The 17,452-nt window shown below is 37.4% G+C and overlaps 1 protein-coding gene across 1 annotated transcript in view; it reads right to left on the bottom strand.

Moving 5' to 3' along the window:
• DNAH6 (dynein axonemal heavy chain 6) overlaps positions 1 to 17,452 on the bottom strand; it is a 283,212-nt gene that overhangs the window by 204,952 nt on the left and 60,808 nt on the right. The window contains exons 12-14 of the mRNA XM_024743950.1: positions 9,196 to 9,316; positions 5,324 to 5,475; positions 3,253 to 3,405 (exon numbers count right to left, since the gene is read on the bottom strand). Coding sequence (XP_024599718.1) covers positions 3,253 to 3,405; positions 5,324 to 5,475; positions 9,196 to 9,316 — 426 coding nt within the window. The remainder of the gene's footprint in view (positions 1 to 3,252; positions 3,406 to 5,323; positions 5,476 to 9,195; positions 9,317 to 17,452) is intronic.

The raw sequence follows: 17,452 nt of genomic DNA, 5'->3' as shown, positions 1-17,452 counted from the left end.
ACCTTCAGTGGACAGTGCCTTTACTACATTTTTGGCAAGGACTCCCCAGCTTTTGGGGAACCCTCCTCCCTGCCACTCTGCCACAAGATTATAGAGCGAGTATCCCTGTTCTACAACTTGACCCACCTCCTGGCCACAAGCTGAACCAGGGAGAGTCAAATTGGGACCTAGTGAAACCAGCTTAGTCTGATCTCTCTCTTGAACTTGGGAAGAGTTAGAGTGCAGCTGTTGGCAGAGGCTATTTGCTTCCATGGGGTAACAAAGCATGTCCTAAACAGGAAATGAAAACTGCAGAGAGGCTTTAGAGAGATGGTTCTCAACCTTTAGCTGCATCCCAATCGCCCTGGCAAGTTTGGTAAAACAAAGATTGTTGAACCCCTCCTGAGAGTTTCTGATTCAGAAGGTCCAGGGTGGGGCCTGAGAATATGCAAGTTCTCCAGTGATACTGATGCAGCTGGTGTCGGGAACACCCTTTGAGAACCACTGTTCTAGAGAGGAGCAGAGATGCGAGATGGAAAGAGAGGTCTCTTTGGTTTCCCTATGCTGCTCTAGTCCCTAGTTCCTGCCCTTTTTAAAGGCTAGGCTCTATCCATACCTTTGGATTCCAAAAGATATCCCTGCAAACTTAGAATAATTCTTCTCATTTTTCCAAGCTAACTATGTGAGTTTTTGTTACTTTCAACCAAAAGTGTCTAACATCTTCAATAAGTTACAAATAGAACTAAGTCTGACAACCAAAATCTGCTCACCTTCCTGGATTTCTGGTACGTGGAGTAAGCATATGTCCTGTTTTCTCTGGGAGTGTCTTGGTTTACACCAAGGTATTGTCCTGGCATGATGATTAATGGTGCCTCTTTCATTCTCAAAAATGTTTGGTCAGACAGTGATTATGTGGCCTGCCCTACCTATGCTGGCTGGTGGTCTACCCATTCACTGTAAAAGGGTATCTAAGAGTTATCTCAAATTTCTTTTGCTGTCCCCTCATTCAGTTGCCCACTAAGTCCTTTGAATTCTACTTACTTAATATCACTAGAATCCATTCCTTCTCTCCTATCCTTGGAAATACTACTTTAGCTATGGTTCATCAGCTTTCTCCACAAAACACCCTTTCTACATAGCATACCAACTGCCATATCCTGTTCTTGCCACGTTGCCTCAGGTCTGTGCATGCAAATTTCCCTCTCCCTGGAATGCCTACCTGAATAGATGGACTTTAGGACAAAGCTTAAATGCCCCAACCTCCGCAAAGCCTTCTGTAACTCATAGGAATGACTGCACCCTCCCTCTGCTCCACCACCACCCTGCCCACAACAGTATCTTGTACCTATATCCATTGTATAAGAGTTATCTGCTGTCATTCATTCATTTCAAGGACTCTGAGGTCCTTGAAAGCAGGTTTACTCATTGTTGCCATCCTTGCGTCCTGCTAAGTGAGTGTTTACAACGTTTTTGGAACTAATGGATTAGGTTCCAAAGAAAAGCTGTCTGTGTGTGCAGAGCATTTTCCTAAGAAAGGCTGCTTCCCCAACACACCACCCATCATGCACAGACAACCTTATGGAGACGGGGCACAGTCTGGGTTTCTGCATATGGCACATCGACTCTCCTGTTCTGGAACCAGAGAGAGAGCAGTCTACCCCCTGCTACATGATCCTTCCTTCCATAGTTTATACAACAGGATCAGGGTAGGGGTGGGGGCTGAATCCATTCATTAAACATTTAGAATTGATATCAGAGGAGAGAGATTCTCTCTCTCGGTGGCCCGCTAGACTTGCAACATGTGACCTGGGAGGTGCTGGTGGCCATGTGTGCTGCTGAGGATGAAACAGCAGGTGCAATGTGTTTGCAGAGGTAAAGGAGCAAAGCAGACCCTCAGAGAGATGCAGAGAGGAGAGAGGATCACCTGGGTTTCCCACAGCCTTCTTATTCCTGGCTCTGGTAAGTTCCTAAGCCTAGTCACATTCTTGGTGTGGGTGTGGGTGGGGTGTGTTCCTTCCTCCTTAATGGAAGGAAGGAAGGAAGAATATTCCTTCCTCCTTAAATAGGGTCCACATTTTGTCCTAAGGAAGGACTAAACCTCAACTGGATTTTGGTTATTTGACAAAGAATCTTTCTAACTGCAGATAATAATAAATGCTGGGCATCTTTAGCCTCCTGGGATGATGTACAAGTAGACTTGAGGGAAAACCACAATCATCTTGAGATCATCACATTTGAGAAGGTGTTGTTTCTTGAAATGAGAAACAAAATTTTTACTTTTATAGGTACATGAAATAGCCTTTACTATTAATTCTGTTAACAATATATAACATTATCCAACAGATTATTGTTGTTAATGACTTATTTCACATTTCAGTTTGTATTTTTAAATTTGTAACATATCTTCAATTTCCAGATATTTAAGAAAATGATTTAACTCTATTTTTAATGCCAACTGGTGTGACTGAAAAACCTGACTATTGAAACTAAATGCTAGATTGCGTGCCACAGGGGAAAGATGGGAGGAGGAAACCACGTTTTCGGAGAGAGAGAAATAAGGGAGACAAAGGAGTGAGTGTGTGTGTGTGTGTGTGTGTGTGTGTATGTGTGTGAGAGAGAGAGAGAGAGACAGAGAGACAGAGAGAGACAGAGAGAGAGAGGGAGGGAGGGAGGGAGAGAGCGGACCCCAGCATTTGTGTTACTTGAGTCCCCGTATCTGCTGTTGTCTCCCTGTCCCGCCTCCCTGTTTAAGCTAAAGTTGGGTTTCTTTTATTCCTAATTGGAAGGTTCCTGACTATTATGCAAATATAGGTTAAGGAGGATCAAGACTTCCATTATGACTAATATCAAGTTTACAATTCTATTATCATCTATCACAAATAAGAATTGCAATAAACTGGGGTTGAGAGCATTGGCTTTGCAGTCAGAGACCCAAGTGTAAATTCCGGCTCCACTACAAAAAGCTCTGTGATCTTGGACAGCATAACCTAGTTTTGTCCCTGTTTCCTCATCTGCAGAATGAGAATAAAAATTCTTAAGTTTTTGCAAGGATCAAAAATGTAATGTATGTAGAAAATGTAGTGCATTCCCGGCTAGTAGTACGAGTTTGATCAATGTTAGCTGTCATTACTACTGTGATGTAAGGCATATACTTACTTTGCTTGAAAGTGTTTTTGATATTCTGACAGCTGTTTCCTGACCTTCAGTCCCTCAATTTCTCTTACTTGCCTTCCTTACTCACCACAAGATCTGGAATAGTGAGAATCAACTCACCCTTTCCTGAATTTCATCAAGAAATACTAAGTTGTTAACATATTCTATGGTGGTAGTTGGGACAAATTCAAGTTTATATTCTGCATCTTGTGCCTCAGAGACAAGGGCATCCACTTTTTTCTTGCTTAGACGAGGAAGCATATAATTTAGCACCTAGGAAAGAAAAAGGAACTGTGAATCATAACTACTTGAGTATTTCCATTTTATTATATATTTTAGATAAATTCTAATTGAATGGCTGTTAAGTCGGCAGGTATTGGAAGCAGCAGTATATGTGAAGGGACCGGGTATTTTCACATTGAACCAATTGTTTGTTTTTTTTTTTTTTTTTTTTTTTTTTTTTTTTGCGGTACGCGGGCCTCTCACTGCTGTGGCCTCCCCCGCCGCGGAGCACAGGCTCCGGACGCGCAGGCCCAGCGTCCATGGCTCACGGGCCCAGCCGCCCCGCAGCACGCGGGATCCTCCCGGACCGGGTCACGAACCCTTGTCCCCTGCATCGGTAGGCGGACTCCCAACCACTGCACCACCAGGGAAGCCCAAAGGGCTAGTTTTGAAGATAATTTCTAGAACAAGCTGGATTGCACAACTTATTAAAAAGTTTGCCTAAATGCTCTGATCTTTTGTAAGTGCCCTTTCTGCTACTTTGCCCTGTATAGTGAACATTGTGGTGCCCTCCCAGCATCAACTCCACTTCTTTCCTGTTGGGTGGTAGTAATGTGGTTTGGAGGAAACTGATCTCCCCTTTAGAAACAAAGACAGAGTCTGATCAGTCATAAGGCAAATATGAACATGGCTTCCTTTGGCTAATGTGATCGGATTAGGGCGAACCTCTGACCTTAGCTGATCCAGTTAAGTAGAAACACAAGACTTTTGTTTAAGGATGAGAGATCTCTCATGTTCTCTCTCCCTGGACATGAACAAGGAAATAATTAGCCTATGGAGCTTTTGACAGCCATTTGAGAAATGTGAAGGCATGTGAGCTTTAGGTTGAAGCTGGCACATCAGAAGGCTTGGTATAGAGAATGACTAAAACTACTACTGAGTCACTAGATTACACCTCCCTGATGGCCATCCACTCTCTGGACTTTTTAGATGCATAGCCCATACATTTTCTGATTGCTGAAGCCAGTTTGAGTTGAGTGTTCCTTGGCTTGGTATATAGTAGTGCTCTTAGTGCTCAGAAATGTTTGCTGAAATTGAATTCTATATATTTTTTCTTTTGCAATAAATGAAGCAGCAAAGTTCTAGAAGAAAGCCCAATGCCATACAATGAATTAGTGACAGAATAGATACTAGCACTCAGGCCTGCAGCCTTTTAGACAGGGCTCTGTCTTCTTTCATCTGCACGAGGGGTCAGCAGAAGTTTTCTATAAGGGCCAAATAGTAAATATTTTAGATTTTCAGCACATATGGTCTCTGTCACAACTACTCAGCTCTGCCCTTGTAGTGAGAAAGCAACCATAGGCAATACATAAGCCAATTGTCATGGGTGTGTTCTAGTAAAACTGTACGTACACAACAGGTGGCAGGCTGGACTGGTCCTGTGGGTTGTAGTTTGACAATCTCTGTTCTACACCATTATCTCTCTGGAGGTATTTGACAGTATATATGACTCTAAAGGAAGACCTGTAAGTTATTGCAGAAGCAATCAAGTTTCCTCAGCTCTACAACTCACCAAAATATAATCAGATCTTTAGGGACAGTTTCAGATCAGGAAATGATCTCCTAAACTTGATCTCAGTATCCTAGAATCAACCAGCATTCCCACTAGGATCCTGAGCTGTTACAGTGGTGTCTCTTCTGTAGGAAGTCTTGAAATGCTCCAACAAAGGAAAAAGGAATGGGTGTAAGAGGCTAGTCTGAGGGCTGCTATCTCCTCACCTGAAAGCTGACTGTGCTTGGGACAGAAAGAAGAATATGGGACTTTTCCTAGAAATTAAGGATGCACAACAGACTAACGTTAATTTTAAATATTTGCGATACTGGAAAATAAAGATAGGTTATTGGCAAGAGAAAAATCATAAAATAGTTGTAGAGACCATAATTTAAAACTTTCTTAGTTCATAGTTACCTCCAAGCATCGCAAAGGTGATGGAATTAGTTTTTCTTTTAGTTGCTTAGTGTCAATGAGCAGCAGTCCTACATTCCTGGTGCGTCTTAGAGCTACTGCGTCCTTGTGCTGTCTGTGATATTTTTCCAATTGTTCACTAAAGAACTTAACATCTAGGTAAAGTAATTCACATAAAGCATAAAACACATGTATGAGATTTTAAAGGATCATTATAACGATATATTAAAAATCATTGCATTAATAAATTTACATACATATTTATAATGTATTATCCATATGTAGAGGACCTTGTGTAATTTTAAAATGTTAATTCATAATGCTTTATATTTTATTCTTGAAACTAATATTTAATAATGTAAATATGTTCTCTGTCTCCTGTTAAGAATGGCACATGAAAATAACTTGTAATTGTATTAGAGAATCGGGTTTATAATGGATTAGATTCTAGAGTCAGGTTGGTTTGAAGTTGGCTTAATCTAAGGGTTCTCCCACATGGTAACTCAAGGTAAGCATTTATCGAGGCTAAGGCTTTGTCAATTTGTGTCTACGATATATTGAAGTTGAATTTTGATAATATTCCCTTCACCATTTTCTCCCTTTCCCAAACCAGTGGAAGCCTGATTACCTTAAATACACTTTTATCATACTCTTGGTCAAAAACAGCTCTTACTAATACACATATAATACTAAACTACTTTACTCATCTTTCAAAATCCTGTACCTCTCGGCCTTTAAATATTTAGTTAACTTTATTTCCAATTACTCTCTCTGCTTGAGTCAGATTGATTTCCTTACTGCTTCTTGTTTTTCTTCTCTAATCCTCCTCTCTACCATCCCAAAGAGAAAAGGGTGTTGATTCTTGATACAAGGGAGAGTTTGACACAGTATAAAGAACACATCAGGGACTTCCCTGGTGGCGCACGGGTTAAGACTCCTCACTCCCAATGCAGGGAGCCTGGGTTCAATCCCTGGTCAGGGAACTAGATCCCAAATGTATGATGCAACTAAGAGTTCACATGCTACAGCTAAAGAGCCCATGAGCCACAACTAAGACCCGGTGCAACCAAATAACTAAATAAAATAAAATAAATATTTTTTTAAAAAAGAACAAATCAGACAGTGTTAGAAGACCTAGGCTCAAGTCTTTAACCCATCTGTGGCTTTGGGTAAGTTAGATGATAGTTGATAGTTGATCTTCCTGAGCTTCGGCTTCCTCGTGATACAAAAACGGGATGACAATTATCTGTCCTACTCATTTCAGAAGGTTTTGATGTGTGTATTTTTTTTTTTTTTTTGCTGTACTTGGGCCTCTCACTGTTGTGGCCTCTCCCATTGTGGAGCACAGGCTCCGGATGTGCAGGCTCAGCAGCCATGGCTCACGGGCCCAGCTGCTCCGTGGCATGTGGGATCTTCCCGGACCGGGGCACGAACCCGTGTCCCCTGCATCGGCAGGCATAGTCTCAACCATTGCGCCACCAGGGAAGCCCTGATGTGTGTATTTTTGAGAACTGACAAAATAAGTATATCAAATGATCTGAGAAGACTTCTGGTAAGGAAACCTGTATAATGTGGATTGGTCAAGTATTTTCCAAACTTATTTGAACACAGAGTCTTTTTCATTTTTTCATGGTATCATGTAATATCCTTCAGAATAGTGGTTCAAGGAATACTAGCTTGGGAAACACTAATTTGGTCCAATACTTTCATTTTATACATGAAGAAATTTAGATCATTCGAGGTTAAATGACTTGGCCATGGTCATATATAGCCATGTTCAAAGGGAAACAAAAGAGTAAAGCTGATAGAAGAGTTCTCTCTTTATGAGCTAGAGGAGAGGCAGTTTGTACAATAGTTAAGCACACAAACTTTCAAGTCAGAGAAAATGATTTCTAAACCACTGACTAGCTGTGTAAACTTGAAGTTACCTTATCTCTATATATTTTCACTTCCTTATTTGTAAAATGAGAATACTCGCCTCATAGAATTATGAGGATTAGATGAGATGCCTGAAAATCACTTAGCACAGGATCTATCATAAGTGCTCAGGAAGTATAGAAATTATTAGTAAACACTGACATTTATAGAAATTCAGGGGTGAGATATGGCTGATTAGTTCAGGAAGCCAGAGTTTGTCCCCTGATCGTCTTCTGGGGCTAGACAGAGGTCAGTGTAGCTAAAAGTTTGGTTAAACAGACATTTGTTAAGTGTAAGTGTCTATAATATGTGCTAGGCAGTGTTAGAAGAGTTTGAGGGAATGTGATAACAGGCAAGGCATGGTATCCAAGGGGCAAAGCTACATTCTATTAACCTCTGGCTAACAGTTGGGTTCGAGGTTTAGGAAGTACCAGGGAGTTCCTAAAAAAGGAGGAACACAAGGTTTAGGAGTCCAGACCAATGTACTCCAGAGTCCCAGAAAACAAACAGCTGATACCTATGAGACCCTGGTTCCAGGACTGGATAGAATTGACAAGCCAAGGCAGGACTAGAAGAAGGGCAACCTGGGAGCTTGGTGTCCTCACCCAGATGGGTGGTTGGTGAGGGAGTAAAGTTAGCCAATGTGAGGAACATGGTAACAGGATACTAGGAGGCCTTGGCTCAAGGTTATGAGTAGAAGATCTAGGGGATTAGAACTAGTTATTTGGATTAGGCCTACTCCATGTGCTGAAATGCCAGGTTCCACACCTTACTGCCACCCTGGTGCCATTGTGTCCCTGTCAGTTCCCTTCAGTTCAACACACACTAAGTCTCAGTGTGATGGTGTTGGTGAAGAACAGTAGAAATGAACTTGTCTAACTTGTTTTCTAAAGTAAGACCCCACTTCGGTTTCTTGAGCAAGTCAGTGTCTTGAAAAAAAGGATCTGTTTCAGATTTTAAAAACTTAACGGACATAAGTGAATATAGTGCCTGCTCTTGGACTAGATACTGGGTCAAACTAGCTGCAAACTGCTTTATTTGGGGGATTCTGAATAGGGACTAAATATTGATATTAAGGAATTCTTGGTTTTTTTTATTAGGTGTGATAATATTAATTTGGTTCTGTAGGAACATGTTTTTTAAAGATGAATATTGAAATATTTCATTTAGGGATGGCAAGTCTAATTTACTTTAAAATACTTCAGCATAATAAAAAGAATGGGTTGAAACAAAAGCATAAAAATTTACAGAAAAAATCAGTGTTGCTTTGTGAGGCAAGGTATCAGAGTAATCATTTTTGTGCATAAGAAAATAAAGGAATAAAGCCAGTTCATGAAATAAAAAAAGAATATGAATGATATGCTTCACATTTTTTAATGGTAATAATGAATAATATATACTTAATTTTTGTAAACATTTGGGAACTTTCTTGCCTGAAATTTCACTTGGGTATTGTATTTTATTTCCTTTTGTTGAAGATAACGAGTTTAATAAAATAATTTCCCTTCAGATCTGATTTCATGACTAAGAGTTGTGGATTCATACCCACCAGGTTACAATATGGCCACAGAAATAGAGTAACTTGAATTCCTGAGACACATGTTGCACTATGTAAACATTTTTTAAAGGAATCTGAGAGGTAAACATTCCTTTTGACTCCTTCCCATGTAAAGGCTATATAACCTTAGCACTGGTAAAACTTGATACTAAAAGATAAGCTTTTGGGGAGGAATTCTTTCCTATAATATTCTGAAATAAAACAGTAACAGTAAACCTAAAGAAAAAAAAAGTGGTTCTACAGCAAATAATCTAGAAATGAATAAATTCTTGCATTTTGTCAGGCCAACGCTTTGGGGCTATCATTTCTGTCACCATACACCACCAAACAGAAACATACACAATGATAAACCTTGATATACCTGTCAAACATAATTAGTAAGGACAAACAGAAAACTTACCAGGTTCCTGAAGTTTAAGAGCTTGTAAATCAAGACTTTCATTTTCCTTGAAGAATATCTGAAACTTTTCAAACGTAGCTGCATATAATTGAGCAGATTCAAATGCTGCCTGTATGGTTTCCTAAATGTTATAAAAAAACAGACAAACTATATTTTTCCTGAGCAGAATTCAATTCAATAAAACTGAACAAACACAGATGCCTTCTCTGTGCCCAACACTATGCTTTGACCTGAGGATACGTAAGTGAGGAAAGATACCATCCTGGATGACAAGAAGCAATGAATGGATTCTCTTATGAAACTAAAAAAAAAAAAATTCACATTCAAATCTGACTTTCAAAGGATTGTTCCTTATGACTGAAAGGAGACACACCTGTAATTTTTTTAGCTTCATGGTGAACTTATACATCACTAGTAAATATATGGTAAGAGACAATGTCTATTTATTTTCCAAACTGCAAATTTTATATCTTGGTTAGTGTTTTTGAGCAAAGGCAAAATCATTTAGCATAGTTACAAAATTACTTGCCTAATCTCATTATTAACTTCTCTGTGCTGTCAAGTCTCCTATTCCAAAATGTCTTCATAATTTGCCCTAATAAAATTCTTTCCTTCCCCTCACTTAACCTTGGCTCCAACCTCCACTTCCCCACAGTTTTTCCTACAATACCCATGTCAATACATGTTATCATAGTTCAATGCCTATGAACAGCAGTTAGGATCAGTTTGTTGTTGGTCTTGGTCCATTATTCCCTGGCTGCACTCAATTGCCTTCCCTTACATTTCCTACCGAGACTTCTTGCAAATGACTGCAATTTGTCCCAAGGAAAACTAGAGATGATCAATGGAATTGCTCATTCCCAACGCATCAGTGCTAGGGTATTGCTTTATGGATTCAGACTCTTGCTTTAGGGATAGTGGGTAGCAGTAGAAAGTTTCATTACAAACAATAGCACACACCCTGGATGGCTTAGTTACTTGTTCATTTATTTCCTTTTAATAGGTTCTTATGTAATCTTCCAGAATATTTCTGCTGTTTATTTATTTACATTAAAAACTGAGGGGAAGAAATTATGTCAAAGTATGTCTCCTTTGAGAAGATGTGCTACATATATACAATGGAATATTACTCAGCCATAAAAGGAATGAAATAGTGCCATTTGCAGCGACATGGATGGACCTAGAGACTGTCATACAGAGTGAAGTAAATCAGAAAAAGAGAAATAAATATGATATAATATTGCTTATATGTGGAATCAATAAAAATGGTAGAGATGAGCTTATGTGCAAAGCAGAAATAGAGTCACAGATGTAGAGAACAAACTTATGGTTACGAAGGGGGAAGGGGCAGTGGGATGAATTGGAAGATTGGGACTGACACACGTACAGTACTATGTATAAAATTGATAACTAATGAGAACCTACTGCATAGCACAGGGAACTCTACTTAATGCTCTGGGGTGACCTAAATGAGAAGGAAATCTAAAAAAGCGTAGATATATGTATACATATAACTGATTCAGTTTGCTGTATAGCAGAAACTAACACAACGTTGTAAAGCAACTATACTCCAATAAAAATTAATAATAAAAAAGAACATCCTTTTCCCCACAGCAAAAAAAAAAAAGTATATCTCCTTTGAGCAGATTTAATAGTCTCTGATACGTGATCATGCAGGTATTAGAAACACAACGGGAGGCCTGTAAATGGAAAGCTCCACCAACATGTTCAAAATATGATTTTAAACCTCACAGGAAATTTGCTGGAATAGTACAAAGAATTCCATATATCACCATTGAAATTCCCTAATTTTTAACAATATATCACATTTGTTTTATCATTCTCTTTCTCTCTATATATTATTTTACCCTGAACCATTTGGAACAAAGTTGCAGGCACAGACATTTTTACCCCTAAATATTTCAGGGTTTATTTAATAAACACAAGGATATTTTCTTATAGAACCATAGTATAATGACCTAAATCAGGAAATTAGCATTGATATTAATACTATTATCAATTACAGATCTTATACAAATTTGGCCATTTGTCCCAATAATGTCTTTCATAACAAAATAAAAAACCATTTTTTCCTGGTCCACTGTCCTATCCGGGATCATGTATTGAATCTTGTATCTTGTATCGTATCATGTATTTCTTGTATTGTATCTTGTCACATCTCTGCAGTGTCCTTTAATCTGAACAATTTCTCAATCTTTGTCTTTCGTGACCTTTAACATTTTTGAAAAGTATCTCCTGTGTGTGTATGTTATACTTCCTAATGCTTACATTCAGTTATACATTTTTGGCAATAATACTACATAAGAGATGTATGTTCCCTGTGAATAGTGTCAAAAGACACAGAATGTTGATTTGTCCCATTACTGGTGATGTTAACATGTTAGTTAAGGTGGTGTCTGTGAGGTTTCGTTACTGCAAACTTACTATTTTCTCTCTTTAAATCAATAAATAGTCTATGCAGAAACGCTTTGAGACAATATCCTTTTCCTCATCATATCTTTGCATACTCGTTCTAGTATGAATTAGAGATTCTTGCCTATTTCTGCAGCGGTGATTTTTCCTTATGTTTTCCTTCTACGTTTACTAATTGGCATTTTACTGTAAGGAAGAGCTTTCCATTCTCACTCCATTCCTTCATTCACAAAATGGACTCATGTATTCTCATTTTATTCAAAGACTGTTATAATCATTACTTATTTTAATGGTCAAATTGTCCCAGGGAGACCCTTCAAGTTGGCTTTTTAATTTTTTCTGCATGTCGCCATTACTCCTTAGGCACCTTCTTATTTTTTGGTTCAACAATATGCTCTGGGCTGTTCTTGTACTTTCCCTGCCCCAGGTTTTGAATAAGCCATTTCTCCAAAGAGATTTGGTTCCTTTTGATTTGCAATGATATACAGAAAACAATGTGTGGACACCAAATATGCTCATTGTTACTAGGATGTCACTGCTTCTAGGCCATCTCAGCAAGCAGATCTAGGATACACACAAACACCTCACATAAATACATATATACACAAAACCCTATACATAGTGCTCTTTCTATCGATCAATTAAAGATCATGAGTTCATAACTCCAGTTCCAATATAACAGCATTCTGGCTTTTCCTCTTCCATATTTGGATGGGGATGAATAACCTCATTTCATTAGCCACAATATTTAGTTATGTGCTTAACTCCAGAATACACAGAAAGTCATTTCAGAATTGCTAACACACTAATACCACTATGAAAAACAGACTAAGTGGAATTCCATATTTATTATAGTTATAGTAGTCTTTAGCTTAGGGTATATGGGCAAAATAGTGTGTTTAAAAGTTACTTGGTTTAGTTTTTTTCCCCTTCCTTGCAGTGTGGTTATGTTATTCATTTGAAATATAGTCTAGTTCTTTTGTTTTCATTGGATTCTATTTTATGGTTTTGTTTCCCCATTCTTATTGATTTTTAAGTGCTATATTAAAAAGTATACTCAGAACTAAGCGTGACTCTTCCCATCTTTTCTACTCCATACCCACCATCCTGTCTACACCATTCCCACTGTCTCCCCTAGGTAACAAATTTCCTTAGTTCCTGGTTTATCTCATCTTCCTCCCTATTTTCTGACATAAAAAGCAGCACACTATAGATATTCTTTTCTACTTTGCTTTTTTCACCTAACAATGTATCCTGGAAATCGCTCCATATTAGTTGGTAGATATTTTCCGTATTATTTTGTTCAGCTGCATAGTCCTCCTCTGTGTAAATGTACCATAGTTCATCCTATGTATTTTGGGAGTTTCTGACGTTTTATAAAAATAATAATGTTAACAAAATCTAGTGCATATGTACTTTTGTATTGCTGGGCATGCATCTTCTGGGTACATATTTAAAGGTGGAATTGCTGGATCAAATGGTCAATACATAATATATAGTTTTGTTATATATTGTAAAATTCTCCATTATTTGCATTCTCAAAGGCAAAGTGTGAAGAGCATTTGTTTATCCATAAGCTAGCCAATGGAATGTGTTGTCATGCTTTTGAATTTTGCTAATCTGATAGTTGAGAAATGCTACCTCAATTTTGTTTCCATTTGCATTTCTCTTATAAGTGAGGTAGAATATGTTTTCATGTGTCTAGGTTCTTGTTTTTGGTGAGTTTTCTATCATATGTTTTGACCTTTTTTCTACCTAGTTTTTGTCTCCTCCCTGCTCCCCATTGGCAAGAGTTCTTCATGTATAAAAATATTAGCCCTTAGCTGTGATTTATATGCTGCAAATAGATTCTCCCAGTTTGTAATTGTATTTTTACTTTGTTTATATATTTTTTTGCCTTGAAAAGTTTTAAAAAACTTTATACAATCAAATTTATCAATTTGTGCCATTATTGCATCTGGATTTTGAGTCATAGCTAGATAACCTTTCTTTATGAAGAACAAGATTATAGAAGAATTCACCCATGTTTTCTTCTAGAACTTGTATGATTTAAATAAATTTTTAGATCTCTGATCCAGTTATTTTTATATACAATGTGAGATATGTATCTAACTTTAACTTTGTACCAAAGGCTAAGCAGTTATCCCAGCACTATTTATGAAAACGTCCAAATATATCTCAGTGATCTGAAATACCATGTTTTTTATTTAATAAATTTTCATGTGTACTTAGGTGTATTTCTGGATTTTCTATTCTGTTCCACTGGTCTGATAGCCAATACCACAATCTTTTAGTTATAGAGTTTATATTTAATACCTGGTAAGAATAATATCCCGAATAGCTTTTCTTTTTTAGGGTTTTCCTAGCTTCTATGCATGTCTATTATTACATATAGGCTTTACTATAAACTTATGCTCTATGATAAAGCTTATTAGTATTTTTATTGGCATTGTGTTAAATTTATAGATTAACCTAGGGACAACATATATCTATTATGTTGAGTCATTCCATCTAAGAATATTTCTTTAAGTCTATTTTTGTGTCTTCCAGAAGCCTTTAAGAAAACTTAAAAAGATATCCTTATATAGGTTTTTTAAAACATTTCTTATTAGGTTTACTCCTAAATATTATATATTACCTGCTTTGTTGTTATAACAATGAAGTTTTTTCCACCAAGCATTTTCAGTATTCTAGAACAATTTATGTGCTATTGTGAATATCTGGTCTTTGGAGAGTTGATAAAATTCCCCTGTGAAACCATCTGGGCCTGGTGCTTTTTACAAGGTATTTCTTTGATAACTTCCTCTATTTCTTCTGTGGAGATTGGTAAGCTTTTTATTTTTAATGTGGTTGATTTAGATTACCATGTTTCCCTAAAAATACTATCTATTTAATCTAGGTTTTCAAATTTATTTGGATAAATGTCTGCAAGGCAATCCCTCATTTTTTTTTTCTGTTTAGATGGCTATTTCCTTGTTATTTGTCATTGATTATGTTAGTTAGGACTTCTATATCCTTATTTATTTTTCTCCTACTTGACCTGCCTTATGATGAGAGTTGCATGTTAAAGTCTTCTATTCACAGTGTTTCTATTTATGTTCCATTTGTGTCTCATTGCAACTCTTTGCCTTTTGCAAGTGTTTCCTGTATATATATGTGGTGCATAGAAATTTATAGCCCTGACTCATAGGATCACAAATCTTGCTTTCTTATTGTTTACATTTGTCTCTACACCACTGAGCACCACTTCATTTTCAGTCTTTCTAAAGAAAGACTAAACGTCCCCTACCAGGGTGGTATATTTGTTACAATTGATGAGCCTACATTGACACATCATAATCACCCAAAATCCATTGTTTACATTATGGTTCACTCTTGGTATGGAACATTCTATGGGTTTGGACAAATATATAATGACATTTATCCATCATTATGGAATTATACAGAGTGTTTCCACTGTCCTAAAAATCAGTGTTTTGCCTCTTCACTCCCCCACCCTCAACCCCCTGGTAACCACTGACCTTTTTACTGTCTCCATGTTTTTGCCTTTTTCAGAATGTCATATAGCTGGAATCATACAGTATTCCCATTACACATATGTTACACCTTTTGAAGTTGTCCCACAGTGTTCTTGGATAGTCTGTTGTGTTTTTTTCAGTCTTTGTTCTCTTTGCTTTTTGGTTTTCAGGACTCTATTGATATATTCTATGGCTCAGAGATTCTTTCCTCAGCTGTGTCTAGTCTACTAATAAGCTCATCAAAGGCATTATTCATTTCTGCTATGTTTTGTTTTTTACCTCTAGCACTTCTTTTTGGTTATTTCTTAGGATTTCCATCTCTCTGCTTACATTGCCCATCTGTTCTTTCATGCTGTTTATCTTATCCATTGGAGCCCTTAGCATATTAATCATAGTTGTTTTAAATTCTGGGTCTGATATTTCCAATATCCCTGCCATGTCTGGGTCTGATACTTGCTCTGTCTTCTAATTTTTTCCCCTTATTAATGTGCCTTGTAACTTTTTTTGATAATTGGACATGATGTATTTGGTAAAAGGAACTGCTGTTAATAGGTCGTTAGTAAGGGGATGGTATGTGTCAGCAGAGGGGATATATTCTATAGTCCTTTGATTAGGTCTCAGTCTTTTAGTGAGCCAATGCCTCTGAACTGTGAACTTCATAAATGTTTCTCACTTTTTTTTCCTCTCTCCTTAGGTGGGACAGATGGCTAGAGTGGGCTGGAGTTGTGTATTTCCCCTCCCCCAGGTAAGTTAGGATCAAATAATACACTAGCAAATTAGGTTCTGGTTAACTAGTTTCCTCTGAGGGTAGGCCTTGTTGAGAAGAGGGTGCTCTGATATATTTCAAATTATTCCTTTTCCCCTCTCCCCGCTGGAAGCATGAGAGAATTTTTCTCTAATATTTACTGTGAGAATCTGGTTGAGTTCTTGCAGGTAAATTTCATAATAATGTGGGGGTTCCCTATAACTGGGTCCCTGGAGATTTTTAACTCTCAGAGTTGTTCACACTGAGCCTCCTGCAATTCATCAGTTACAGTTCAGGTTTTCCTGTCTGGCACTGGTTCTCACTGAGGTTTCTGCTCATAGTCTCTGCTCTCAGAAGCCATGACTCCCTGTTTTCATCTCTCTGTCTCTACAATTTTGAGGGCTGTGGTTTCCCCTGTGTCCTCCCCTCTATTACAGATCCTATTAGCAGTCTGTTCAGTCAGTGTGTTCAGCTTTTTACTTGTTAGAATAGAGTGGCAACTTCCAAGCTCCTTACATGTGGATCCAGAAATAGGAAGATCAGTCCTTTTGCCAAGTTATCTCTTGGTTGGATGAAACTCATCCCAATTTCATGAAAAATCCTGACCAGCACCCAAAACCCTAGGCCCTTGCCTTTTTAAAACTATTTTTCTATAGCCTTGATATTTGAAGGACTAGCTTGGTTAGATAAAAATTATTGATTCGCATTATCTGCTCTTGAGTTTCATTAAAAATGCTGTTCCATCATTGCCTTTCTTTATATGTTGTTTTTGAGAAGCCTGATGCTAGTCTAATTCTCTTACTTTTGTAAGTTATTTTTATTGTGCTGTGAGACCTGGAGGAATTTTTCTTTAGTTTTAAAAGCTTATATTTTTAAAAGGATGTATCTCAGAGTTGATTTTTCTAGGTCAATTTTCCAAGGCACTCTGTGGGCCCTTTCAATATATAGATTCACAGTTTCTTTTCTTGGACTATAGTTTTGTGTTTGTTCTACCCTTTGTTTTGTTTTTCTCCTTCAGACACTCCAATTATATGTATGTTATTTCTTCTTTGCCTGTTTTCTATTTCAATTATTTTCTCTCTGACCATTTTTACTTCTAACTCTAGCTTATTTTCATTCTCCTGATTGTTTTCCTGTCTTTATACTAATTATTACATTTTCATTTCAGGTTATTTTCTCCAGCATGATGAAATTTAGTCTTGATTTCTGAGATAATTTTGTCTTTTTAAAAAAAGTTCCATTTTTATTTTAAATTTTTTTGATTTAATGTTGAGGCTATTTACTTTAGTTTATAGTGCAGCTTTTGTTTCATGTTTTATGGGAGGGAAGAGAAGGGATATTTTAATTTTCACTTTCTATTTTCTCCTTATAGTACCTCCTCAGGTATTTAATATATTTTAATTTCTTCAGCTCATGGATTTGAGTGATTTACAAAATTTATAATTCAAGGGCATTCTGTTTTGTCAGTAGAGCAATGTGCAGATTATTTTATTTTAGTTTTTGGTTGTGGGGAAAGAGTTGGGTGTATTCTGGTTTTCTGGTTCTTTTTGTCTTGCAGGGC

Source organism: Neophocaena asiaeorientalis, unplaced genomic scaffold, assembly GCF_003031525.2.
Source record: "Neophocaena asiaeorientalis asiaeorientalis breed wild unplaced genomic scaffold, Neophocaena_asiaeorientalis_V1.1 scaffold114, whole genome shotgun sequence".
Lineage (NCBI taxonomy): Eukaryota > Metazoa > Chordata > Mammalia > Artiodactyla > Phocoenidae > Neophocaena > Neophocaena asiaeorientalis.
This window is presented reverse-complemented; position numbering and strand designations above follow the sequence as displayed.